This window comes from Amphiprion ocellaris, chromosome 4 (genome assembly GCF_022539595.1).
Source record: "Amphiprion ocellaris isolate individual 3 ecotype Okinawa chromosome 4, ASM2253959v1, whole genome shotgun sequence".
Classification (NCBI taxonomy): Eukaryota; Metazoa; Chordata; class Actinopteri; family Pomacentridae; genus Amphiprion; species Amphiprion ocellaris.
In genome coordinates this window covers 36846786-36874747 of record NC_072769.1, presented here as the reverse complement: position 1 = coordinate 36874747, position 27962 = coordinate 36846786, and the positions used below count along the sequence as shown (strand labels likewise).

Below are 27962 nucleotides of genomic sequence, written 5' to 3'. Positions count from 1 at the left end.
AAAGACCAAGTAGTCAAAGCGGAATCTCAGACATGTGCGCTTTATTGGGTTGTTGTGTTCACCAGAGGCTTGAAGCCCCATGCACAAACCTTCATACACCTCAATACAAGGTAGAAGCTTTGTTTTTTGCATAATGACAAACAAACAAACTGGACCAAGTATTGTTTAAGGCTGAAAAGTACAAAATCAAAACGTTTCAGATTATAATTTACATATTAAGCAATACTACAGGTCTGTTGGGCAGTGGGCCCACCAGAGAATAAACCTTCATAGAGGCAAATAAGGTGGTGAACAAAGACATCTGGAATGACCTACACAAACACGACAATGGACATCATGTTCCTCACACATTCACACCGCCTGGGACGCTCTGTACTTCCAGCAGAGTTTCTCCCCATCAGGGGGCATGGTGCCATAGCCAGAGTGATGAGGGAAAATGGGAAGAGGTGTTGTGGGCTCAGCATACACCAGTGTGTTGGTGTAGGCATGTATGCAGAGCCAGTCGTTTGGGTTTGTAGCAGTGTGTGTTTTGGGGGTGGGGACTGACAGTCTATTTAGAAGCACTTCCTGTGGACAATGCTGGGGCCAGACTCATCGTACTCCTGCTTGCTGATCCACATCTGCTGGAAGGTGGACAGGGAGGCCAGGATGGAGCCTCCAATCCATACAGAGTACTTCCTCTCTGGGGGAGCAATGATCTGTAGGGAGCAAGATTAAAAATAAAAAAAGTGTCATTAGTACTGAAGTCTGCATTTTAAAGTACCAGAAGCTAAAGGACAAGCAATAGAAATGTAATTCTTTCTGGAATATTTTTGCATCACTGCTTCAAGGAGGATGAGGGAGAGTAAAGAGTTTTACCTTGATCTTCATGGTGGTGGGTGCCAGGGCAGTGATTTCCTTCTGCATACGGTCAGCGATGCCAGGGTACATGGTGGTACCACCAGACAGCACAGTGTTGGCATACAGGTCCTTACGGATGTCAACATCGCACTTCATGATGCTGTTAAAGGTAGTTTCATGGATACCGCAAGACTCCATACCTGTGAAATGGAAAGTTAAATACAAGTTTATTTATTAAATTCAGACAGTATATTATTTTATTTTTTAGTCTGCCTTGAAACTGATTGTTTCTCTGATGCTATTTACCAAGGAAAGAGGGCTGGAAGAGGGACTCAGCACAACGGAACCTCTCATTTCCGATAGTGATGACCTGTCCGTCAGGCAGCTCGTAGCTCTTCTCCAGGGATGAAGAGGAGGCAGCAGTTCCCATTTCTTGCTCAAAGTCCAGTGCAACGTAGCACAGCTTCTCCTTAATGTCACGCACAATCTCACGTTCAGCTGTTAGACAAGAAGAGATATTCTATCATCAGTTTTTCAATTTTCCCCTGGTTTCAAACATTAGCTTGTTTTTAAGTCAGTGTCTGTGTGCTGACCTGTGGTGGTGAAGCTGTAGCCCCTCTCAGTCAGGATTTTCATGAGGTAGTCTGTGAGGTCCCTGCCAGCCAGGTCCAACCTAAGGATGGCGTGGGGCAGAGCGTAGCCCTCATAGATGGGCACAGTGTGGGTCACACCATCACCAGAGTCCATGACAATACCAGTGGTACGACCAGAGGCATACAGGGACAGCACAGCCTGGATGGCTACATACATGGCAGGAGTGTTGAAGGTCTCAAACATGATCTAAAGAGAGAAGGAGATGAGTCATTGAATGGATGAGTCACAATAATCTAAAGTAATCTAGTATGGGTTAGTGCAGTCAAAACAAAAACACACTGGCCTGTTAAGAGTATGAATACCATATAAAAACTAGTAAAAAACAAAACAAAACACTGTTTAGTCATGTTGAGTTTTGAATCTGCTCCATTATCAGCTCTTGCATCATGCAGACACAAGTGTAGTTACAAGCTTGTTGTCTACTTCAGCAAGTCTAATCTGAAAACAACAGTGCCCATGCTGCAACTAGTCATTCCTGATGCATCACAGTGCAGATAGGTAGAAACCTGAAGCATCCGCAGAGATGAAAAGATCAGCTCAGGGTAGAAGAAACCTGGATGTTGAAGGAGCAGGAGGAAATGGACAGATTGAGCAGGAGCAGAAACACCTGAGCAGCAACAGTTTCCTGTTGTTGGGCCCTGCAGGTGAGCTGAGTAGGATTAAAGACATTTGTCAGCTCTTGTTACCTGGGTCATCTTTTCCCTGTTGGCCTTAGGGTTCAGGGGGGCCTCTGTGAGCAGGACTGGGTGCTCCTCAGGGGCAACTCTCAGCTCATTGTAGAAGGTGTGATGCCAGATCTTCTCCATGTCATCCCAGTTGGTGACAATACCGTGCTCAATGGGGTACTTGAGGGTCAGGATTCCTCTTTTGCTCTGGGCCTCATCACCAACATAGCTGTCTTTCTGGCCCATACCAACCATCACACCCTAGGGAGGAAAAGTGACAGAAGTGTGATTACAAATTAAATTCAAAACTACAACAAACAAAATCAAAAGCGATTTCAGCTATAAGATTTGTAAAGCAGAGTGAGGAGCCTGTACCTGATGCCTGGGCCGTCCAACAATGGAAGGGAACACAGCACGTGGAGCATCATCTCCTGCAAAGCCAGCTTTGCACATACCGGATCCGTTGTCAACAACGAGGGCGGCAATTTCGTCTTCCATTTTTTGTTTCTGGACAGAAAAAAAAAGGGAGGGGAGGGAGTGGAAGAGGGGAAGGAAGTTTAAAAGTGTTCCTCAGTGACAGTGTGTGTTACATCTGGCAAACATCAACCGGGTTAAAGCCTTGTCGTTATGGAGACCGGACGCTGGATGTCGCAGTGGCGCAGGTCCAGGTCCAGGTCCAGATCCAGAGCGGAGAAACAAAAGGCAGCTCTCCGCCGGTCTGGCCATGGCCATATAAGGCAAAAGTGAGAGCAGCTTAGAGACGGCGGCAGACCGGCCCGGAAAACCGCCCCGTGTGTCGTTAAACCTCAAATGACACCGACAGCTGGCCACTCCCTTCACCGGGATCACCAGAACCGTCTTCACCATCCACACAACCTTCACACAGCGGGTTTACCACTAAAACCAACCAGAACTTCCATCGCTGTCGGTCATCAAGGTGCAGTTACGTCGTGATCACCATAGTTACAAGTTCCATGTCTAATAACTTCATGTATGCAATGTCACAGCGATATTTTAACACTTCTACCCGGTCTGCCTTTAATTTTGGTAAAGTCTTTAGAGTTTAATCCGTCTAATCTGCCATCATCTATCTGTGTGTGAAATCGGAGCCACCGGACCGGCAGACCGTGCCAAGGCAGATGCTTACATGTAAGCGAGAAGGTCAAGCTTTTTAACGCAGTCTGATTTGTGAGACCGATGAAGCGGTGACAGCGTCGAGCAGCAGGATTATTTTACTGTCATCCTGTCAGCACGTAGTTCAGCTGAACCCCCACTGACAGAACCCCTCCGTTAAACCGTCACGACGGCGGCATTATAACAAGCGCATCTAACGGTCGCTTCAACTTGTGTCACACATAACCTCACGGGATCAACTTAGCGGAACAAAACCGGCTTTCCTGGTCAAACAGACGGCATGAAAACACACAAGCGCATTTAAAAGAAGTCGTAAAAAAAGTTTCGTGCAGCTGTCTTACCTGTGTGAGGGAGGGTTTTCTGCTGAGGAGGACTGTGTATGAGCTCTACGCTCCGCTTGAGTTTAGTGTCTGAACTGGACTGCAATGGAGGCCAATAAATTGCAGGATTTTATCAGAGCTCGTGCTGCAGCCCCTCTCCATAAAAGGAAACTTTCCGCACAGCGCCCTCTGATTGGTCCAGCCGCGTCCACTGGGTGTGGCGCATGCAGATAGCGAGTCTCTGCTGTGACACAGAAGAGGACAGAGCATGGAACTAACCTATATACTCCCAAAGTTATCAATCTGGGCTTCAATACAGCTGTCCCTTATCATATCTCTTTATCATTATTATTATTATTATTATCCCAATCGTGAAGATGATAGGGGGTAAAACAGGTTAAGATTATCTCCATAATTCCTCCCCTGACCATTAGATGCTGCCAGTTTAATTTCAGGTCTTTCATGTGATAATAGCGTCCTTTCAAGTCATTAAATAGCATAAAATCAGTACAGGTGTTTTGGAGGTATGTTGATATCATATTATGACAAGAAAATAATATACACTTAAAAGCTTTTATACTGTTTATATGAGAGCCTTGTGAAAGTTGAGGAAAAAATAATAACATACATTGTTTAATAATATGTGAAAATGTCAAAGTAGGACTTTCAAGGGATATGGAGTAAGAAGCCCCAATGGATATCAATTATTTCAATACTCTAATCTAGATTATTGATGATTTATAAACAACATCGACTAATATAGCAACATAATAGTAACATAATAGCTATTGAGCGGTAAAAGAAAATATTACTGGCTGTCTGAAAAGGCAAACTCATTAACTTTATGTCCTAATGTTCTAAAAATGTAGTCTTGCACATAAGCATGAATCATAAGGGACTTCTTGCCCCCATAGGAAGGGCATCTTCTGCAGGCTGTGGGTGAAGATGTCCCTTTCCAAAAGGCCTTTACATTAAGTTATAGAATAACAAAGTGCAATCTGTCGTAAATCAATTACACTTTAAATTTGTTCACTTAAGCATCCTTTTTGTACACATATTATATTGATAAGCAAGATGTATTTTATGTATTATGGATATATTTAAGTTCCTATGGGTGGGTGTCTTTCCCTAATTGACTGTATTGATGCACAAGTGGGCAACAAATCAAATAACTAATGCTGCAAAACACAGAATTGCTCTCAATTATAAGACAATTTGAAATATGTGCTTTTATGCATTTGGTAATTTTACAATGGGCAAAAGTACAATGTAATATTCAGTCAACAGTGTGATAACTGATGTTAATTTAATCCTTGGGGCCTAGATGTCTTGATCACACTGGCTGCTCTCAGACTACTGTCATCTGTTCTATGTTTGTGCACTGGAAAACCAACAAACAAATCCATAATTCATTTCATTTCAATGACGGAGATAATGCAATGCAGTAAAAACAGACTATACCAATGCGAAACCTTCCCACTCATCACAGATACTCACTCATGGTACCAACCAGGACGTGGGGTGATTACAGTCTCAGGGTCACTGACAGCACTGTTGACACCCTGTCAGTGTCTCACACACACACACACACACACACACACACACGCACACACACACACACCCACACACCCACAGCAGAGTGACAGTGATAAGTGCGGTTAAGCTGAGGTATGTTTACAGCCAGACTCGGGAGAGTGTAAATCTCTTATCTTTCATCACCTCACTGGTGATGTGTAAGTGAGCTTAGAGGGCTGATTAACCTTGCAGCCTGAGTGAGACGTAATAAACAGGTGTCATAATGAATCTCTGAGGCCTATTATGAAATTTGTATGACTCACTTGAGTATGCACACACACCTGTTCATTCACATGACCAGATACTTGCTTTAATAAAATATTTGGTTTCAAGACGGAAATCCTCTTGCAGAGCGCATGTCAGAAGTTGACCCGAGACTAGGTGGGTGGGTCAGGGTGCCGTTTTAACTCAATAAGGGCACCAGACAAAGACTCATAAACTTACACTAGGAATTCTCACTGGCTCTATGTGTTCCTAATATGGATATATGGGAGTTGGTTCACCAAAAGGGACAGGATTTCCACAGTGCCTGTCTTCTGCAGATGCACGCAGGATGTGACAACACAGGCCTGCAAACACACAGGCATGTCCATGTATCATCAGGTGGGGAGCAGCTCAGGACACCATGGAGAGGGTGAATGAGCTGATCAGGGAACTGGCTTCTCAGACAGGCGTTATCCTGCTCCAAACACACACACACACACACACGCACACACGCACGCACATGCACACACACACAGAGACACACACGCACACACACACACCAAGTATAGACCCAGGGCAGGACAACCAGCCCTTTAAGAGCTCCTTTGGATGACGTCCATATAAGGAGATATTGGAGCCAGTCACATGGGGAGGAAGAATGCACTGCTCAGGTCATGTGACCAGTCTGAGGAAATGAATGAATCTCCCTTTTTAAGGCTGTGCATGTGAATGTGTGTGTGTCTTTGGGGGGAGAGTGAAAGTTTGCCACCATTCACCTTAATTTTTCAGCACACTTCATCTAATTTATGTTTAGAATGTCAGTGAATAGCAACATTGTTTTTTGGTTTTTTTTTTGTAAAAAAAAAAAAAAAAAAAAAAATACAACTTTGCAATCCCTTAACTCCTTCCTGACTGGAATTTCTCAACGTTTCCTGTGGACACTCAAACCAGTCCTTGAGAAATTTCAAAACTCAGCTGTGTGTGACTCATGCATGCATTGCAGCACACACACACACACACACACACACACACACACACACACACACACACACACACACACACACACACACACACACACACACACACACACACACACACACACACACACCCTGCATTGCTCACTCACACAGTCAGAGAAACTCATGGGCCTGGCTCTGGGCTCTCTCTAAGACCGTATATGGAAGAAGCTAGCAGGTAGCTTGAGTCTGCTTCCCAGTCATCCCTATCCCTAGTGCGATCCCTCTCCTTTAAACACCCATTAACTCTCTTCCTTTATTTGCCACATATCCTGCCTCCCAAAATCAAACACTCTCCTGTTTTATTTCACACTGCAATTACATGAGTGCAACACAAGGTCAGTGTGCATATTTGCCAGTTTCACTCTCTGCACATCTATCCCAGTCATTTATGGCGTCACATTCCAACAGAGTTTCATTACACAGCATTGAGAGGTGGGTGTGGCTCATGTGAGTACTCAAGTAAGAAGGGAAAAAGCTGAGAAGAAGTGAAATATTCTAATTTTTCAGACAGAAATCCCCCCTTTAAAACAGTTCACTGCTTCTCAGGTGATGAGTTAGTGGTCTGTAAGCCACTTTCACATTTCAAATTAAACATGAAATAGCTGTATTTAGCAACTATGCCCCACAGATGTAGCCCAAAGCAATGGCTGATTTAGGCTGCTTGTGGCCTCAGGAGCAGACAGTTTGTTCTTTGCACAACCAAATGAAGGTCAAGATATAGGATTCTGCAAGACAGGATTAAGATTAGCACAGGAATGATGAAGGAGGTTTAGTAGTAGTAGTATTTTGCAAGTACCTAAACCAACTTTAATACAATTAAACTGGATACAAACAAGTGGCACAAAGTGAACCTGGGACAGTCAAGTTTGCCACTTGGTCTGGGTGGTAATGCAGCCTTGAGTGGAGCAAATATCTGAATAAAATATTTAAAGAACAAGAAATCAGTGATCCCAGTTGGCTTGCTCAGCTCTTTGACACATAAATCTCTGTTACGGTGTTTGCTTAGAAGTGAAGTCTGTGATTTTAGAGAAACACTGTTGATATTTAGCTAGTTAAGGTATTTCAATAGGTAACAAAGACCAGATTTCCCGCATTTCCCTTCCTATTATGTCCACAAGCATAAATGTTCACTTGAGAATCACATGCTCTGACTTTAAATTTTGTACATTTAATTATTTGGAGTCATTATTATTGTTATGAGATGTGTATGTTTGAGCTAATTGTCATATTGACCAGAAACAGATTTTACACTTCTCTAAGTTCAATTTTGTTGTGGAATGATTGGTATGAAGAGAGATATCACTTACAGTATCACATAGTTTGAGGTCAATATACACTCAGCAGCTGGTTAGGTTAGCTTAGAATGAGGAAGTCAAAAAAGAGGAAGCTGTAAACGCCAACTTTTGCTTTTCGTATTTGCTTGACTGAATATTTGTCATCCATCCAAGTCTTGAAAGGTCTATGCAGGCTTGTCCAGGCAGTGAAATTTGTGTCAGTGCCAACTGTGCACTGAAAACAAACTGATGCCGCATGTGCAAGGATAATAAATGGTACATAAAACTTGTTAACTGTGTAAACAGATTCTCCACGATCCACATCTTACTCATTCATTTTAAAAGATTTGTAATTGAAGTAGTCGCTCTAGAACTTTGGAGGTGCTTTGATTTGCACCGCTGTGTCTAGCACAGTGTGAAGTTGCAAATTGTCCAGAAATCCTGTGCTATATCTGTCCACTGTGCTCGATATACCTCAGGAATAATCACTAAGATGGTGCTGCAGCCCAATCTGTAAGTAGTCTTTCAGAAACATCATTCACAGTAGCCCAAAGTGTTATTCCACGATCCATATGATGATATGGAGTAATGCAGCCGACTGCACAGCACGCTGAATTGAAACGCATCTGCTGTCCATCTTGCTGGTCTAAACACTTGAAAGTATGAATTAGCCCTAAAGCTTTGCTTCCACACAGCTTTGTTTGGTGTCTGTAATTCACTGTAATATCTAGATTAGGACCCCTCGGTGTTAAACGTAAGAAAATGCATTTCTTCATGGCTGGAAGGAAACTTCACAGCAGCCACAGGAGAGAGGTTTACTTCATAGTTTTTAACAGTTTAGTTTTATGAAATGCCCACATGGAGCATTACCTTGACAGAAAACAGGACCAACCGTGTATGTGAGCAATAAGTGAGGAGGTTAGCCTACTGGGCAGTTACGTGTAACCAGTTTTGTGAAAAATTTTGTTACAAAATGCATGAAACACTACAGCACATACCCAGTCTGTACTTTACAAAGCTAGCATGTACCAAAGTAGCCAACATAAGTTTGTTATTTATACGTATACCTGATTAGACTATCAACATAGTCACAATCGCTTTAAAGATAATTTGTTTGCTGGACTATTTCTTGAGCAGGATTGTAGAAAGTCACTGCTCCTGGACTACAAATGGTTCAGCACATAACCCCTCTTGCAACTATAATGTGCTGTTTCTATTCTTTGTTTTTTGTACAAATTAATGTGACTAATATTTCCTTTGGTAAGCTAGTAGGTGGATATATTGTTTTGTTTCATTTTTTTTGGGATGGAGCTAGACTAGCTGTTTCTCTGTTTCCAGCCTAGATGCTAAACTAAGCAAAGATAATTGACTGTAATGTTTTATTTTCCATACAAACATGCTAGAGGTATCAGTTGTCTCATATAGGCTTGAGAAGAAAACAAAGAGTGATTTCCTAAAATATTTGTTTTTACCTTAAGTTCTTTTGCCTTATTTGTGTTTTAATGGTTTGTTCTCCACTTTCTGTAAAAAATTACAGTAAAAAGCAAAGTATTGCATGTTTAAAATCACAAAGACATTAAATAATTCCAAAATAAATTATAAAATACATATATTCTTGCCCACAGCAAGATTCAATTTTATTAAAATATTACATATCATTCTGTACCATATTTGACAGACATCAGGAACAAATTGCTGATTAAAACTCGAAAATTTAGCAAGAAGTTTACAAAAAAATATAAACCACTACACATGCATACATTTATTGTTTTGAGTTTTTTATTTACAAAACAAGAACATTTGAGTTTTACAATGCAATAATGAACTGCAAATACCAGTGTCAGAGCAGTTTAATTAGTTTTTATGGATATCAAGCAGTCCAGCTCTTCCCCAGGTCTACCAGCTCCATGCCCTCACAGTAAGACCTCGGCCGTGACACTCTGACCTGGTTTCACAAAGGAAAAACACATAATTGCATAATTAAACGAGGCACATATTTATCTCCTTACCAAACTCTTACACAAACACTATGAGCCATGCACTCACTGTGGGCGTCCTGTGGGAAGCCAGTTGCTGCAGAAGCGGGAACGGAGTCCAGTGAATGGGTTCAACAGGCCAGCTGCAGACAGAAAGGTCGCTGGCCTTACCTGAGTCCAGCACACCATCCCCCATACTCATCTCACTCCCCCTCCAGCCGTACTGGGAGCTACAGGGAACACAGAGAGGAAAAAGATCACTTACACAGACACTTTTTACATACTGTTAGCAGCAACCAACGAGGGACTTACAGATGTCTGCTTGCAGAAAAATTATAACTGGAAACGAGGAATACAATGTTGACCCTCTGTTGCTGAGAAGGATTTTGACACTTGCATAGTCCACAGGATGCTCTAACTCCTGTGCAGACAAGTTGTACAAATCCACAGCAGAGCCAGCGAGCGATCACTACCACAGCAACATGTAGAAAAATGGAACTAGCGACTAACTTCCACCTACGTAATTCTGGTAGCAAGTGAACATTACTGTAACACAGGATCTTTTATACTGTTAGTACACTACTTTAGGGTTGATTTAGTAGAAATACTCACACTTAGATTTACATTTAAGTCAAGCAAAAGTTTTGATTTGACTGAGAACTTGAGGATATTACACAAGATAGTGACCTGTCAACCAAAAGGGAGCCCCAGCCGACAGCATAGTCAGCTTTATCATCTATTTTACTCTAAATGGAACCAGTTAACTAAACGAACATCCTGACGTATTGAAGGAGACTTGAACTTAGCAATTGAAACCATTAGCTCCCAAGGAAAATGTTTATTTAGGTAATAAATGACTTTAGAAGTGGTGTCATTTTCTCACAGACTTTGACCAGAATTATTTTTCAACTAGAGGAGTTGCCCCCAGCTAGCGGTTAGAAATAATGCAGGTTTGACACTTCTGCATTGGCTTCAACTTTAAGACCTGGAGACAATATCCACCTTTCATATATATGTATATAGTCTATGGTAATGGTTAAGAAAGAACCAGAGATAAAGTGTAATCCTTGGAACCCCAAGAACTTTTTGGAAGTTTTATTTGCTCCTGTCACATTTTAATTATTCTAGGTTGATTTTTCTCTGCAGTATAAAGTCTTCCACCTGTATGGAAACGGCACAACATCGGTTAGAAAAAGAGTGAAAAAAAGTCTTCTGTGCCGTAAGACAGAGTTATTATGCCATAAATTCTAAAAATAAAATAAAAAGGTGAATTTCTTTGAATAAAAAACCTTGAGTCAACTTGTACCCTGGAAGGACAGGTGTTAGCACTACTGGATCCTTGTGACTCTACATGCTGTAGATTGCTACCTAGATTTTTGCATTTACATTTACATATGTTTTACATAAATCTTCTTTCTGTTCTACTTAAAGTCCCTGTCTTTTCATCACGACTTCTGAGTCACTAATGTCTTCATGGCAACACGATAGAGTGCAGAATTTTATTTTATTTTTTTACAGAATCTGTTTCTGCAAACAGTATTTTTTTTTCAGAGAATTTATAAATTATGCATTTATTAGTTGTTAAGAAATCTTAAAATTTTAAGCTTAGATTTGGTGAGTACATCAAAAACTGTTGGAAAGTTGAAAATCTGTTATTACAGTTTCTGGTTCTGATAAATAGTGCCATTTTGGTGAGTTCTGAAATAAAACATGCCTTTTTTCGCCTTTCAGACCCACCTGTGTGTTTTGAGGTTTAGAGGATTAAAAACAGACATTTTAGAGAAATTAGTGGGAAACATTTTACCTTCAGTCACAAATCTTCCCTTTTAAGTAGGTTATTATTTTGTTACAAAACTCTTTTTGTATTTTTCCCCTCTTATTGATGGATATTGAATATTCAATTTGTGCAGTTAAAGCTACTTTAACTGATATTTTTATATCAGCAACTGACAAAATGACAGTGGGTTTTGGTTCAGTCTTATTCCCCTCATTAGCATCTGTTCTACAACATAGCCAAATGTTTTCACAGAACAAGCTCTGGACCCTACAAAACCAGTTAAGCTTTACATGGCAGACAGAGAAAAGTAGCTGGTGAACATATGGGAGCATTTAGACACAGCAGAGCACATGTTTCCCAAAGGAGTTGAAGAAGTTGGGATGCACCTGCTCATTTAAGGGATTCTCAAGTTTACTATTTTCTGCATTGTAGAACAAACCTAAAGACTATTCAGAACTATTAACACATTTCAATTGAAGTAGGAAGTAAAACAAATGTTCAATAAAGCAAAATGTGTGCTACATTTTAGATTCATTAAAGTAGCCAACTCTCGCTTTGATAACAGCTTTGCTTTCTCTCAGCTAACTTCATGAGGTCGACTCCTGGAGCTTTTCCAAAAGTCTTGAAGGAGTTCCCACATATGCTGAGTACTTGTTGGCTGCCTTTCCTCCACTCCCACTCCAAACATATCCCACACCAGCAATCTATCACTCTCCTTCTTGGTCAAACATCCTCACAGAACCTGGAGCTACATCTGCTGAAGAGGAGCAGTTCATTAGCAGCCTCAGAAATTGCTAATTAACAGCATTTTAGATTAGAGCCTGCCATCAGTGCTTCAGAGTGGTGAAGTAGCAGACACATCCCAGCATCAACTTCTTCAGAGGAGACTGTCTGAATCAGGCCTTCCTTGTAAAACTGCTGCAGAGAAACAACTTATGAGGCAGAGTGATGAAGAAGAAGACAACTGCTTGGGGGCCAAGAAGCACAAAGACCAGACATTAGACCAGTAGAACTCTGGACTTTGGTCTGATGAGTCTAAATGTGAGATTTTTTCCCAAATTGCCATGTCTGTGTGAGACTGAGGGAAGGTGAACGGATGGTATCAGCATGTGTGGTTCCCACTGTGAAGCATGGAGGCGGAGGTGTGATGGTGTGGAGTTGTTTATTTTTTCTGAAATCACTGCAACACTGAACCAGCACGGCTACCACAACATTCAGCAGTGACACTCCAAGCCATCTGGTCTCAGCTTTCATTTGTTTTTGTTTTTTAGGGACGATGAGCCAGGGCACAAATGTAGGTTCTATAAGACCTGTTTGACCAAAGTGATGGGAGTCCCGGCCTCCATAATCACTAACCTAAACCCAGCTGAGATGGTCTGGGATGAGTTGAACTGCAGAGAGATTAAAAAGCAGTCAAAGCAGCATATGTGGGAACTTCTTCGAGACAGTTGCAAAAGCTCCAGGTGACGACCTCATCAAGCCAGTTGAGAGAATAAAGAGTGAGAATGGTATTTTTAAAGCAAAGGGTGGCTGTTCAGGAATCTTCCTAAATATGTGTTTTTTATTCACACTTTAGTATGAAATATATACAAAAACAGAGGAAATCAGGACAGGGGCAAATACATATCTTACATATATGCTGTAGAATGTCAATTTGATCAGTTGGCTAATGAAGTACTGAGACTGTAAAGCTGTACTGTCTTTGAAGCATGCGTTACATTAGGGTAGATGATCATAATCCTCTGTATCACACAATTGTATGTTCCAAGTGTTGAAATTGCTGTTGGTTGGTTGTATTTGTTTACAGGCTGAAAAAACTTCAGTGAGAACAGAAAAGTTTTTCTGTACAGATTTAGAAGTGAGGACAGACTGTCCTGCGATCATCTGCTGCTAAAAACCACACTGTCAGTTCACGTGCAGCGTACCTATGGGGGTAGATGGTACTGATGTGTGCTCCATGGCTGGGGCAGGTGGAGCCCAGCGACAGCGTATCGTCATGGTAACAGCAGGGGCGGTCGAGCGCTCGCAGATGCAGTAAGTCGTCGGAGCGTGTGAAGGCGGGATTGTCCAGTGAGTCTGCCGAACCCGCCCACGAACGCAACCAGAACCGACCGGACAGCTCGTCAAAGTGGTTGAACCTGCGATAGCTGCACACACAGCACATCAGACGAGGTCAAAGAGTCACAGGGTACGAGGTTATTCTGGACTTCAATCAGATCGGGACATGATAAATAAATATATATGCCTTGCATAACTGTTTTTTTCTTTACCATTTAAGGCCAGTTTGAAGGCTTCAAAAAATCAGCCAGTAGGATTGAACACTTCACAGCATGGGGTTATTACCTAATGACTTGTAAAATGACCTTTATGACCCCATTCACAGAGGATCTTATCTCACCTACTAAATGACGCTACGACTTTCTAATGAGTAGGAGTTCCCTCTTTAAAGCTATTCAGAAAGCTGCTGAGAGCAAGCAAGGAACAAAGAACTCTTAAGATAAGAGAAGGGGTGGAGTTGGTTGCCGGGATGACATCATGTTTCATGAATGAACTTACTATGTGTCACAGTGACAGGTGACTGAACTGTGACAGCGAATTACGTTTCACTGATACAGAAAGACAGAAAAATATGAGCTTACAACTATGTTTGTTTTTCCACATAAAACAAAAACAGAATTCATGTGATTTTTTTTCTTGCTGACTGAACAACTCATACTTTAACAGGGCAGTTTACTGGAAAGCATTGATTTTACAACACAGCCATGGTCCTGAAAGCAGATATGTTTGTATAATACAATCAGGGTTGCTACTCAGTTAACATACCAGCAGGGTAGCTCTGGTCTAAAGAGTGCATTTAGGTTGTGTTTATAATTCTGGGTTACTGCACTTTGTCAGTATTAAAATTCCAACAAAAGAGAGATGTTCAGTCCCTCATATCTGGCATTCCTGGATTGTTTAGAAACCTGACGCTGTACCACCATTCAGAATACAACTCCACAGACTCCTGAGACCAATAGATGGACATGATGAATCTTTTCGAACTAATCTATTGCTTTAGAATGTTCATTATTGCTGTATTTTTCCAAAAGATTTCTATAAGTAGCATTTTCTGGTAGAATGTCATTGATTGTGAGCTGAATCTTCTAAACTAACTAACTTTTCCCAGATTTATAAGCTAATTTTACTGCTGAAATGCTTTGTGAATTACTCAAAACTTAGCAGCCTTCAAAAAACATTTTTTAGGAGTGTGTCCAAATTCGTCCAAACTAATCAGTAATGAGCAACTTTTAGCCTGAGGATGTTTTGTGAATACAGCTCCTGATCTGTGGAGTCCAACTGTCTCCGCCAACAACACTCTCTTCTTTCTTTTAAGGGTTAGCCTCTGGATTTAAGGCAGCTTCCTGTCTGAACTTTGTCTGTCTCTGTACATAGCCAGGAATCGATGTTAATCTCATCAGTAGAGTAAAACTACAGTATCTCAGTTAAGGTGGATAAAATCATCTCTCATACAGTTGTGGTTTAAGATCAGACGACAAGCATTTTGACACAAAAATCGTGGCTGGTACAGCTTTAAGACACTGAATCCAAATTGGCTGCACTTCAACACATTTGGACTGTTCAAATCCACAAGGTGTAGATTTCTGCAGACTTCACTTGGAAGAATGCCTGCACTTCATAACAACATAGATGTGACAAGACATGAGTAATAATAATGAAGGATAACCACCAGCCTAACCATGTAAGACACACAGAATTTGGAAACCACAGGATTTATTTTTGATGTATAAGTTTGCTAATGTGACGAGGATTATCTGTCATAAACTGCCCGTGCCAGTAGGACTAGCTATGAAAATGGTTTAAACATAAACATAGACGTGGGCAGCAGAGATTGTGATTCCTGGTCCTGGACGTGGGTGAGATATTAAACCCTATCTAACAGCAGATTTGATCCACTCCTGGCCCTGCACGCTCAAAGACTTAACATGATAGCAGTGAACATGCCACAGTACATATGACTGAGGACTGTGTGCAGATCTGGAGGTTAAACACTGACATTCAGCCAGACTGTCTCAACACTGTCCAACTGTCTGCACTCCTGCCTTCATCCTCAGTGTGGTTCAGCAGCCAGACTGTGACACCTAGTGGAGATTACAGTTACTGTACGTGCTTCATCTCAGGTTCACAACGCACGATGTCCTCTATCTTTCTATCTCTTGCCATTTATGCCAAATTAGTCATTTTTAAATAGTGGCTATGTATTTGTATCTCATATTTTGCAGGTTTTTGCTTTATACAATTCAAATTTCACCCAGGAGGGCTGCATAGTGGCTCGGTGGTCCGCACTGTCGCCTTGCAGCTAGAAGATCTCCGGTTCGTGTCCTGGCTCAGGCTGGGGATCTTCCTGCATGGAGTTCTCATGTTCTCCCTGTGCATGCGTGGGTTTTCTCTGAGTACTCTGGCTTCCCACAGTCCAAAAACATGTCAGAGTGCTCATTCGTCTCTATGTGTAGTCCTGCAATAGACTTGCGACCTGTCCAGGGTGTCCCCTGTCTTCGGCCATAGTCAGCTGGGACAGACTCCAATTCCCCCGCAACCCAAATGAGGACTAAACGGTGTATAGATAGTGGATAGGTAGGCAGAAATTCCACCCAGGAACCCTGAGAATTGCCACCAAACACTGTCTTCAACATGGTTCTTTGTTCTAGGTCACCTAGATCACTTAACATCTAAATATGTTTTAATGTCAGCACAGAGCCGTTATTGTCCATGTGTTTCCCTGAATTGTGTGTGTACCTGCTGCGAGTCTGGTCCACTTTGGCCTGGATCAGAATGGCTCGATAGCGTCGCACTGCCACAAAGGCCAAAACTCCGATGACTGTCACTATGATGAGCAAGATGGCCAGACAGGCGCCCACAAGCCGTGCTCGAGTCATCCTCGTGTCACACCTCTGACCCATAAACCAGAAGTCATCACCTGCAAGGCAGCTAACGCACAAACAAAAAGTCACCGATGCAAAACGTTCCCAGATAAACGGAGAGAGATGCTGTTTGTATGCATGTTCTTACCGGCAGACTGGAAGTTGGCCTGGATGATGTGTGCAGATGCCGTGGTGGTGGCAGTAGTCAGAGCGGCAGACAGAGGAGCAGCTGTAGCTGGAAGAGCCTGGCTGGGACACACATCTATAGCCTGAGGGGCACTGCAGCAACCAGTCGCACACGTCACCCTGCAGCCCTGGAGGGAAGACGTGTTACAGAAGAATGCTGGTGCTACTCTTTATGTTTACTATCGTCATCGTATCTCATGAGAAAATCAAAACCACTATTGTGTTTTTAACTCTCCCTTCCTGCCTGCAGCACTCAAGGTCCATTCATCTTTACAAACAGGTCATAAATCTATAGCTGATTAGTTTAAAATGAAAGGTCATGTTCAAAAATAACTGTGCACTGCAGTTTTCAGCAGACATCACTAATCACATTACCCAGACATTAAAACTGAAACAGAATTTTATTGTTGTAGTTGGTTGAGGTTGAGATATTCTTTTGAGGATTACTTTCTGGACATATCAGTTGATAGACTGACTGGAAGAAATTCAGGAAAGAGATAGGAGCCATCACAGTATCTTAGTTAGTAGGCAACCAACGGTAAATTTGCCAAGAACCTGCTGAGATAAGGATGCTGATGACAGCAGCCACTGACTGGCCGATCATCTTGGGATCCGAGCCGTTGGCCGTAGAGACGAGTAGAAGGTCACACATAGTAGGCAGCAAGAAATGTCTCAGCAAATTTCAAAATAAGCATCATTTGAATAAATTGGCCACATATTCAGATTCCACATGGTCATTTTCTTGCCTGACAAAATATCAAAACCTCAAAGTGATATAACAGCAGGCCTTCACGTCTAATGTGGACCAGCGGTTCCCAACCTTTTCAGGCCCCATCGATAAAAACAACAACATCCTAAAACATTGTAGAGAGCTGCATACACACACTGACAGGCCTATTCATACACAGACATAATGATAACACAGCAGTAGAGGCTACAATCGGGATACATAACAAAATATGTTAAATCTAGTGATTTTTAAATGTTGTTTGATTTTTGAAAACCCTCTCATGAGCCTCCTTTTAATGTCTCGTGACATCCTACGGGGTCCTGACTCTTCCTTTGGGAACAAGTGGTGTATACATATGTAGGATTTGTCATTTATCATGTGTTCTAGTATATGTTGCATTTCTAGACTGGGGCTGGGAGCACATTTCCCTAATGTGCTTTCACTCCAGTATCTGCTTTTTCCTGAAATGGAGCAAAAAGAACAATATTTCCCACTGAAATGTAGTGAGGTACAAGTAGCCTCAATGTCCACAATGTCCCAAACCTCCTCTGTTGTCATGAGTCACATGATGGGAATGAACTGACAACTACCTCTGTTTTTGGTCAAAACGAGAAGCAGAAGATTCAGCTCAAGAGACCTGGTAAGATTTCTTCATTTGAGCACTTGAGAAATCATTGACAAACATTTTGTTTTGTAAGTTTTCTTCATAAAATAAATAGGAATCTGAATTAAGAGGGATTCAAAGGAGTGCTGTTCTTAGACAACAGGAGTTTCACATGTATAAATAAGTGCACAGGTCATGTTTTTCTGTGTCCATTGCTAGGATTAAGTAAATGCGTGTTTCCATCATTCAGGCAGTTTGGTCTGTGCAGTTTAGTGGTGCTCAAGTCAGCAGAAGCAGGAAGCAGTAAAGCAGGACACTGACCAGCCTCTTCAAATTTAGTTGCACAGTTGTACTGTTATCAAAGAGACGACATCTCTCATTAGGACGACAAATCTGAAAAGAAGCAGACTGTCCTCCTGGAAGACGGATGGAGGCCAGAACTGAGCTGGTTCCAAAAAACAGATGATTCATGCTTAAGCTCATGTGGAGACCCTGGACCTCCAAAAGACAAGGAGCAGAGGAGGAGTGAAGTACAATGGAGGAGCATGTGGGATACTCTGGAAGCGAGCGTCAATGAGGAAATGGTTGATAGCGATGAAAGATGAAGGAAGACAGTGGAGGACCTGCTCTGTGAGAAACAGTTTGGAAAAGACAAGATCAAACTCCTTATATTCAAGAACAACCAGCTTCACGTACATTACCTCAGCAGACTGCTTAGTGGATCAACAAGCTGTATTGACTTCACAGTTTAGTGGAATATAAAATGTACTGAATTTTGTTTTCCAAGATTGTACATTTAACACGAAGGAGTTCGGGCAGCCAGAAGAGAAGAAAAAGAGAGGAAGAGGAGTGGGGAAATAAGAAGCAAAGAGAGGAAGAGAAAGAAAAGATGAAAAAAGATACTACTACTACTAATAATAAGAATAATAACAATAATAATAATAATAATAATAGGGGCTGCACAGTGGCGTAGTGGTTAGCACTTTCGCCTTGCAGCAAGAAGATCCCTGGTTCGCGTCCCGGCTTTCCCGGGATCTTTCTGCATGGAGTTTGCATGTTCTCCCTGTGCATGCGTGGGTTCTCTCCGGGTACTCTGGCTTCCTCCCACAGTCCAAAAATATGCTGAGGTTAATTGATCATTCTAAATTGCCCGTAGGTGTGAATGTGAGAGTGCTTGTTTGTCTCTGTATGTAGCCCTGTGACAGACTGGTGACCTGTCTAGGGTGTCCCCTGCCTTCACCCGAGTCAGCTGGGATAGACTCCAGCCCCCCCCATGACCCTAGTGAGGATTAAGTGGTGTATAGATAATGGATGGATGGATAATAATAATAATAATAATAATAATAATAATAATAATAATAATAATAATAATAATAATAATAATAATAATAATAATAATAATAATAATAATAATAATAATAATAATAATAATAATAATGGTGGTGGTGGTGGTGGTGGTGGTGGTGGTGGTGGTGGTGGTGGTGGTGGTGGTGGTGGTGGTGGTGGTGGTGGTGGTGGTGGTGATGGTGATGGTGATGATGATGATGATGATGATGATGATGATGATGATGATGATGATGATGATGATGACGGGGATAACTATGGCCCAACCCTCTCACATGTTGCTAACTGCTTAATACAGTTTTATTGAAACAAGTTGGATCTATATGGGTGTGCTTTTTTGAATAAAGAAATCAAATCTAATTAAATGGCTCAGGCTTTGTGGCTCTTACTAAAAACTGTGTTCATTGTTTTTTGACCAAGTCTTGTTTCAATCATTACATATTCTACTTGTTTAGGCTTCAATTAGAAAACATATCAGAGTGAATCTCAGAGGGACGAAAAACAGATGCAGTTTCATGTGTTCATAATTCATTTTACTATTTCACCAAGCTTTCCTAAGAGCTCAAAAAGAACTGATATCGGCTGGGCTTCCTCTGACAACAGACTGACGATGTTATTTTTAGCACATTAACCATGTAGAAATCTTGATCTCTGCTTTAGTTATAATTAAGTGGAATGTTAATGCAACAACATGCAATATATTTAACATAATAATCCCAGTCTGGTGTAAAAGAATTTGACTGAGATGCTCACTGAACCTGTAGAGAGCTTTTCTACAAGAGCAAGACAACAATTAAATGGTTCAACAATGCAATAAAACAGCCACTCTGAGGAATGAAAACACAAACATACACAATGTTCTCTCCAAAAATATTTCTCAGATACAAGACATGAAGATAGAAAACGGAACAGTCACCGCCACCACTGATCTCAAGTCTAGTTATCAACCTTAAACCTGAACCTGATGTTTGCTGTTCTGTAAAACAGACTTTTTTTGAGCTCACCTGGGTTTTACATCGATGCCAAAAGAACTCTGGATATAAAGTCTCTCGGCTGACTTGGAGGCTTCTGTTGATGTCACCAGATGACAGTCATGTGGTCAGAGAAACCAGCCTCAACAAGTAAACACAACTGCAATGTTTTGGTCGTAGGCTGTGCCTGCCAGCTACACCTTTAAAAGCCATGCGTGTTCGCCCAGGTAGCTCAACTGGTTGAGCTGGTGACCCAGAAACAAGGAACAGGGGCTGTAGTCCCCGACGCAGTGGCCTGGGTTCGATTCCAACTCTCAGCCCTTTGCTGCAGGTCTTCCCCCCATTCTTCTCTCCTATTCTCCTGTCTGCCTCTCAACCTAACCTGTCAAATAAAACCCCCAAAAAAGCCATGCCATTCCACCAGAACAAGCAGGAAGCAGCCATCATTCATGTCATCAGTTACACCTGCCAACGTATCAACTGGGGAAAAGGCTCATTGAGGACCACTCAGCACTCTGAGGCCAGATCGTAAACTCTTCATACAAAAAGTCAAAACGTGCAGAGAATCATGCCTCTCAATCGATATATCCATATCCATAATTCAGCTGGCAGTTTGACTGTGCTCCCACTGAAAGGTTGACTACTGCATATTAATTCGTGGATTACCACAAATTCATGTCAGCACTGGGTGACTGCTATTGGGTGTCGTATCAGGGTGCATTTTGTGTCCACTCATGATAATTATATTTTCTTCACATTCTGTTTTCTTCAAAAATATCCTATTTTCCCTTCTAAGGAATATCATAAGAGTGCTACAATACTATACAAACATTCTGTGCAGCCACACTTCAATTAGGTTGAAATTTGTCATGATTTTCTTACATTGACAGTTCATGCCAAGTCTGTTTTTTCACTTGAGAGCTTCTTGGGTTCAAAATAATGAGGAAATACAATTAAACGTTAAGGCAGCAATACTAATCCAATTGATTTTGGTCAAACTCAGTGAATGTCTTCTCATGGTGGGATAATTATCCATTCTGTGTGCATGCTGAAGAAATGCGGTGTTTGTACATAGTCCTGGCTCTGTAAATGGGAAAAATGTGGCTTGGAGAAATCCACACAACAATATTACAACTTGTCTTGTGCATGTTTGTGTTCATGCTCTTGTGCGAGACACCGGAAAGGAAAAGGCAAGCCTCAAGTTTGGCATTTGGCTGTTGCCATCTTTGCGTTTTCAAGCTGTATGTCATGAGGTAGGAGTGGATCCAGGGTTCTGTGGAGCACATTCTGAACCCACTGTGGTGAAAGTCCAAAATAACAGTTGGAAACTCCATGTCCCTGGAAAAATTATGACTGTGGTAAAAAATACTGCAGAAATACAGAAAAGTATTTCAAAGTAAAAATACTCTGATACTTTGGACACCCAAATTTCCAAAAGTTAATATAGTAGAACAGAGCAAAAACATTTATTTCTGATTTGTCATACACTAGAAGCATAAAGATACATGCATACAAACGTACATATCAAGAATATCTGCAAAAAAATACAGTTCTTTTTTTAAAAAAGATTGTACATATGGGTGAATATACTCAACAGCCCTTAAGATATGCCAAAGGCTACATGAGGTCTATTTGAACCAAGCAGCGAGCATATTAAATGTAAAATATGTAATAATATACTGATAAATTGATCTAAAAATGAAGTGATGGAGAAACACCTCTGTTATATAAAAATGAAATATATAAATGACACAACAAAGCAGGCTGATTTCTCAGAGGCTATGTGAAATGTTAAAACAATTAACTATGGTGTTTAACATGTAGTAAACACTATTTTTCAAGTGTAGTGTAGATTTGAGACACGTTGGAGCTCAGTGGCATAAAGGAGTGAAGTATATTAGACTTTAGATGAACTGAAAGTAGTAGGATTAGTTCATGTTGGCACTGAGTGCTGTAAAAAAATCTAAAATATTACTGGTATTATCTTTGAAAAATCTGTCTACATGTCAATGTTAACACGGCAGCTAAAAGTTATTGTGAAATATTAGCAAATAAAATAATCAGCGCATGAATATATTTGGTATTTACCGACTGTTTACATGCAGTGTAGGCTGACTACTGTATTATTTGCAAATTCTTTCCAATGGCAACCACCAACATTTAAAGCAGTATGATGTTTACATGTCTTTACAAGTTTAATATTAGAAAGAGCCAAGTGTGATAATCAGATTATTGTTATTGGATTGTGAACGTAACAGAGTCAGTCTAAGTGAGTGATGATGTTTGCATGACTCTGCCGGGAATTGAGTAAATTAATTAAGGAAGTTAAGAACGGAATTTCCACTGCTACTGACAGTACATCTGCCACTTTCTGTGAATTTTTTGGCCATTAATTTTAGAGAGATAACAGGACATGAGGGGAGAGATGGAGCCAACCATACTGGCCAACTGAATATCAACAGTCTTTCTCCACAATCACAGACTCCATCTTTCAAGCCTTCAGCTCGTCAGTTTTCCGTGGGTAAGTATCCCAGCTGTGGCTTACCTCCAAGTGTGATGTTGGTGATCTTGGACGATCTGAAGGTCGTCCCCTCACGAACAGCCTGAGCTAGTCCTGTTTGTTCCAACAGTGATGTGGGTCCTTCCATGCTGAGCCACTGCAGAGCCTCGCTGGTTTTAAACTCCACCAGACTCTGCACTGCATGGCCACTGGAAGAACAGCAGAACACATTCAACTCCTATACTCTTCTTGCAACAACCAGCCCAGTTGTTGTTGCTCCAATTAGGAAGATAAGCACTCAGTGTTCTGAGAAAACAAACTCCTGGTCATCTTTAGAAAAGTGAACAGCACCTCTCTTTGTTCTGAAGGTATTTCACCTCTTTTCCACAGACAGACACAGACAGACAGACAGACAGACAGACAGACAGACAGACAGACAGACAGACAGACAGACAGACAGACAGACAGACAGACAGACAGACAGACAGACAGACAGACAGACAGACAGACAGACAGACAGACAGACAGACAGACTGTCACATAACTCTGCCACGTTCCACCTCACCTGCTCCAGACTCCCAGCAGCCTGGTGAATCCTGGGGCTCTCTGTAGGTACGGCACCACCTGAAAGAAAAGGAGTGTCACAGAAGTTTGCAAAAGCTGCTAAATACTAAAAGTACTGTGTAATAATATAATTTTTGTGCTTTTTTAGTATATGTGTGCCTGATTATGGTCCCTCACCCAGACAGCAGTGTCTTCATCCAAGCCAGCAGTAAAAGCAGATCTGGACTCTTCTACAACTATCTGCAGCAGCAGCTCAATTGACTCCACTGGACAGAACGAGCAAATTATTCCATCACAACAGGTCTGGATGTACAATCTGGATATTTCGTGCAAACAAAAACACACAAATATGATGTGCACAGTACCTCTGATGGCAGCAGGCTGGTCTGGCACAATGTAGAACTTGGGGCTGTTTGTGGAGCTCCAAGTGGAGGTTACAGCTGCAGTTGTTACCGTTGAGTGGTTCTCCTGGCTGGGATGTAGTGTGGTCTGGAGTGGAGGTCGCTGTGGAGGTCCAGCTGTGGTTGTGCGTGCAGTTGTGCTTCTTGGAGACCACAGCCAGACGCTGTCCACTGTCTCTACTCTTACCTCCCCATCTTTATAATCAGACTGTATAGTTGTCAGTGAGAGCACAGGGCTACGTGTAGCAGTGACAGCATTGTGCCGCTGTTTATGTGTAGGAGATTCATAAGTAGACACTGGCAGATGCACGTGCTTGTTTGAATGAGGGGGTGTCTGTGGGGGTGCAGGTGTGGTTTTGTGGTCAACAAAGACTGTGTGAACGGTGGCTTCAGTGACAGAGAAGGTCAGAGTTGTTTGTGAACTATCAGGAGACACAGTGTGTGTTTGGAGTGTGTATGAAGGTGTAGATGAGTCTGTGGATGTGCTGGATGACAAAAGAGGAGCAGATGTTGGTGAATCTGTGAGTGAGCTGTCATGCCAGTGTGTAGTTGGAGGTGGTGTGTATGTTCCTCTAGTGGTTCCTGTGAGAGCTGAGTGGACTACATCTCCCATTGTCAGCGGTGCTGCTGGAGTAAAAAGAGAAGCAGTGGAACCTAAAGTCTGTTTATGCTCCTTGGTATTGTCGGGTGAGATGGAGACGGTGTTGGTAGTCATGAAATGTCTTTGTGGACTTTCTGTTTGTGTGTCTTTGTTGCCCATCTGTGTAAGTAATGGAGATGAAGTATATGGAGAGTGTGTGAGGCTCTCTGTGCTTTGAGGAGAGTCTGTTTGACTCGTCATCACTGTCTTATCAGACAACTCAAACACAGCAGTCTGAGCGGTAACATCTGACACCAGTGAGTCACTTAGACTTGTGTTTGGATGAAGTGAAGCAGCCTCCACAGTACCAACAGCAGCGTCGGGCTCTGTGATGTGGGTGGCGGATGATTGAACACTGCCGGGGCCCTGTGAAGATGATGAAGTGGGTCCAGTGTCACTGTGTGATTCATGCTGCGGAGGTGTGGTGGATGACTTTAAAGGGTCGGAGGTGGTGGTGGTGATGGAGGTCAGATCAGAAGCGAGTCTGTCTGTGCTTCGCTGGCTCCTCCAGGAATGAGGCTGGTTATCTCCAGGTGTCCCGCTAACAGCTGCACTGTGTGGAATGAGAATCTCCCAGATCGTCCTGGAAGGTAGCTCAGGAGGAGAAGAGGTGAGAGGAAGAAAGCTGGCGCTATGTTTGTCTGTGTGTTCAGACGTCTCAGTGGATGCATGTTTGGGTGGATCTGTGCCATGCAAAGCGCTGGACCTCCTGCCTGTTGCATCTGTTATCTGGGTTTGTGGGATCTCCTCACTGGGGTTTGCTGTGTTTGATTTGCCGTCTGTACTGAATGCATGCACAAAATATGGGCGTGTTCCCTCGCTGGCAGTCAGGGGACGATCAGTGAGGTGAGCAGCTCCAGATGTATCCGCTCCATTGTTTGGCTTTTCCTCAGGAAGAGGGAGAGTTTCCCTATCGGCTCTCCCAGAGACAGGGTGTCGATGCTGGGGTGAGGTGGGGAGCAGCAGCCCCTGGTCCTGAGAGGAGCCACTAGACACAGACTGAGGCCCAGAGCTCCACTCCTGACCTTCATAGAGGCGACCTCTGCCCTCCTCTGTGCCTCTCACCACATCTTGACCAACACTTGTAAAGCTGGTTCCTGTCTGAGACCACTGAGTAAGGTCTGGATGGCGGGTTGAGCCGTCCTCCGAGGAATTCCTCTCATCTTCCTGGACTGAACGACCAGGAAGAAACAAAAAACAGAGGGACGGAGTGAGCAGGGACAGAATGGAAACCACAACAACATAACATTTCTGTGCCTCACACACATACACACCACAGCGAGAGTGATAAAAACTTTCCGACTGACAGATTCACAGCTCTCAGCACATTCTGAACAACACCATTTCACAGCATGCAGCCTAAATACCCTCCTGTACCTCTGCTACTCAAAACAAGGCTGATCCAAATGTTATTACAACTATTAGATCATCAAGCTCTCGTGATCAGGCTAAGTGAAAGCAAGTGAGCCGCACTGACTCAATAAATTAAACTCTGCAGCTGATGAACGCTTTCTCACCATAATAAGCCAACTGAACTGTGTTTGGAGAACGTTCTGCTCTTGTCCAAGTGAGGGCGGCTTTGTTTCTGTCGCAGCCGGACAGCAGAGTCGTTCCTCCGCCGTCCAAGACCCGAACTTCCTCGTTCCAGACACAGCGCACTGATATGTTCCATCCACGTTCCAACTTTAAAAGTACCGTCCTCCCCAGAGGAATATCTATCATCCAAGTGCAAACTGAAGCCTGTAAGGATTCTTCAGAGTGCTGCTTCACGGAGTCGAGTGTGCTGGTGTCGGTGAATAGTCCAGGTGAAGTGAGACTGATGTGGCCTGCAGGCTCTTCATCCAGGAAGACATTTCCACCACAATGATGGTGTGACGAGGCCAATATTTTATCTGAAAGACAGAAGAAGAAAGCTTGTAGAAGAGGGTACTGCACTGAATAAATCTTCTGACCTTTGTTCAGTGTTGTCGTAAAAATCTGTTTGATAATTTAGACATTTGTAGGCAAAAGGATATTATTCATTGTCAAATGATGTCATCTGAAGGATTTTGAGGCATAAAATGGCACAAAAATAACCAATTCCCACTATAACAAGAGGATTTTAGAGAAAATAATGGGTGGCAGATCCTTCATGTCTTATTTCACATCACTTTAATGTAAGATTTGTTCTTGTAATTCTTGATCTCTGCAAAATCGCTTTTCATTTCTGTTGGTTCCACAATTTCTACAACTTTTAACTCTTGCGGGTGCCTTTCTTCAGTCACATCATCCAAATGCTGTTAGTTCAACCAAAAAGCTATTTTTCACTTTCATATGACCTGAACTGAAGGATTTTGAGGGTATTTATACAAAATGGCAAAAAAAACCAAAAAACATTTGTCACCATAACAAGAGGAATTTCGATCTTTCGTAACATATTTCATGCTACTTTAGTTAAGGGTTTGCTCTAATCTCTGTATAATTATGTGTACTTTCCTGTTGGTTTCACTATTTCTTAAATCTCTTGCTTTATTTTGTATTTCATGTCAGAGCCTTTTTTTTCTGTTGCACCATCCAAATACTGTTAGTTCAACCAAAAGACCATTTTCACTTCCATTTAACCTGAGCTGAAGGATTTTGAGGCATAATATGGGGGGAAAATGAGCTTTTCCCACCATAACACGACAAATGTACAGACTATAACAGATTTCCAATGTGTTTCTTACTGCTTTCATTAAAGATCAGAGATTGAGCTGAGACATTCAGGTTACCACAGAGCTCTATGTAGAAAACTAACAGCCTATTTCATGCTGACAGCACAGAAGCACTGGTGTGGCTTCTTCTAATGGTAACGAAACATCAGATTCAGCTAGAAATGAGCCCACTACAGACTACAATGTTTTAAGACAGGTTCCACAGTCACATCTAAGCTAAAATGTGTCCAGGACAGTGCTGTGTCTGCCAGATGTGTCCTTACCTGTTGTGATAATAAAAAGCAACAGACAGGCGTGGAGCTGCATTTCCACTGCTGAGACATTTCACTGTCGGAGACCCTGTTAATCCCAAATCCATACAGATTTCTCAGATTTACTGAATCCTAGTAAACGGTAACGCACGGAACGACGAGGGCGAGCGAACTGCGCAAAGCGATCAGGCTCTGCAGTTTTTTTTCCTGCGGACGGTCCCGAACCAAACGCAGAGGCGTCACAAACTTTCCTCCTCCATCACTTCCTTGTGGAGGAAGCTGAGCTGTCGGGGATGCAGCGGCCAAATGAGACACACGTGTGTCCGCCGGTGGGAGCCGCACTGTGGGTCGGACACACACCGGAGCAGCCGCCCGCCGCCTCCAGGCTGCTGCCTCCAAATCACTCCGCGTCTCCAGAGATGAGAGGAAAGAACGACGCGTCGCGGCAGGAGCTGCTTTTTACGCAGCGCATTTAAAGTCCTCACAGGAAAGCTGTGGCCGCAGGAGGCATAAAGACATGAGAGGGGGCAGTTCATTAGAGCTTTTACGCTGGCACCCCACTGACAGGGCAGAAAACAGCAAATACCCCCGAGCAGGATGGACTGCTTCCATTTCTCTTTTTAAAATGAGCTGCATGTCGTGTTTCCAATAGCAGGGTTACAATAAAGCTTTTTATTGCTGATAGCAGCCATTGGAGTGCCATGGAAACGACAGAAATATG

At 42.4% G+C, this 27962-nt stretch overlaps 2 protein-coding genes across 3 annotated transcripts; both read right to left on the bottom strand.

The window, feature by feature from the left end:
- Nucleotides 1–24: 24 nt before the first annotated feature.
- On the bottom strand, nt 25–3774 carry LOC111566270 (actin, cytoplasmic 2-like). The gene is made up of 7 exons (XM_023266790.2): nt 3635–3774; nt 2535–2666; nt 2181–2420; nt 1434–1680; nt 1147–1338; nt 859–1040; nt 25–698 (listed from the first exon to the last, which is right to left on the bottom strand). The coding sequence occupies exons 2-7, from the start codon at nt 2655–2657 to the stop codon at nt 555–557; spliced, it is 1128 nt and encodes a 375-aa protein (XP_023122558.1). The 5' UTR covers nt 2658–2666; nt 3635–3774; the 3' UTR covers nt 25–554.
- Nucleotides 3635–27694, bottom strand: si:ch211-14k19.8 (mucin-5AC). Of its 2 annotated transcripts, XM_023266789.3 has the most exons (11): nt 27254–27682; nt 25815–26189; nt 23622–25469; nt 23434–23522; nt 23258–23316; nt 22738–22901; nt 16506–16671; nt 16233–16424; nt 13364–13585; nt 9732–9891; nt 3635–9630 (listed from the first exon to the last, which is right to left on the bottom strand). In XM_023266789.3, exons 1-11 carry the CDS (start codon nt 27294–27296, stop codon nt 9556–9558), a joined length of 3393 nt encoding a protein of 1130 aa, XP_023122557.1. In that variant the 5' UTR covers nt 27297–27682; the 3' UTR covers nt 3635–9555. The 2 variants fall into 2 exon arrangements, with proteins under 2 accessions (XP_023122557.1, XP_035802517.1); XM_035946624.2 differs by lacking the exon at nt 13364–13585 and having other exon boundaries at nt 27254–27694.
- Between the last annotated feature and the right edge of the window lie 268 nt (nt 27695–27962).

What these genes read in the sequence shown, in the direction of transcription:
- si:ch211-14k19.8 (XM_023266789.3), bottom strand. Translation starts at nt 27,296, where the DNA reads ATGCAGCTCCACGCCTGTCTGTTGCTTTTTATTATCACAACAG. An exon ending in ATGAAGACACTGCTGTCTGG is followed by an intron (nt 23,317 to 23,433) that starts GTGAGGGACCAT and finishes CTTTTCTTTCAG; the next exon opens with GTGGTGCCGTACCTACAGAG. An exon ending in CTGCTGGGAGTCTGGAGCAG is followed by an intron (nt 22,902 to 23,257) that starts GTGAGGTGGAAC and finishes CTGTTCTTCCAG; the next exon opens with TGGCCATGCAGTGCAGAGTC.
- LOC111566270 (XM_023266790.2), bottom strand. Translation starts at nt 2,657, where the DNA reads ATGGAAGACGAAATTGCCGCCCTCGTTGTTGACAACGGATCCGGTATG. An exon ending in ACAGGGAAAAGATGACCCAG is followed by an intron (nt 1,681 to 2,180) that starts GTAACAAGAGCT and finishes TTCTCTCTTTAG; the next exon opens with ATCATGTTTGAGACCTTCAA. An exon ending in CTACAGCTTCACCACCACAG is followed by an intron (nt 1,339 to 1,433) that starts GTCAGCACACAG and finishes CTTGTCTAACAG; the next exon opens with CTGAACGTGAGATTGTGCGT.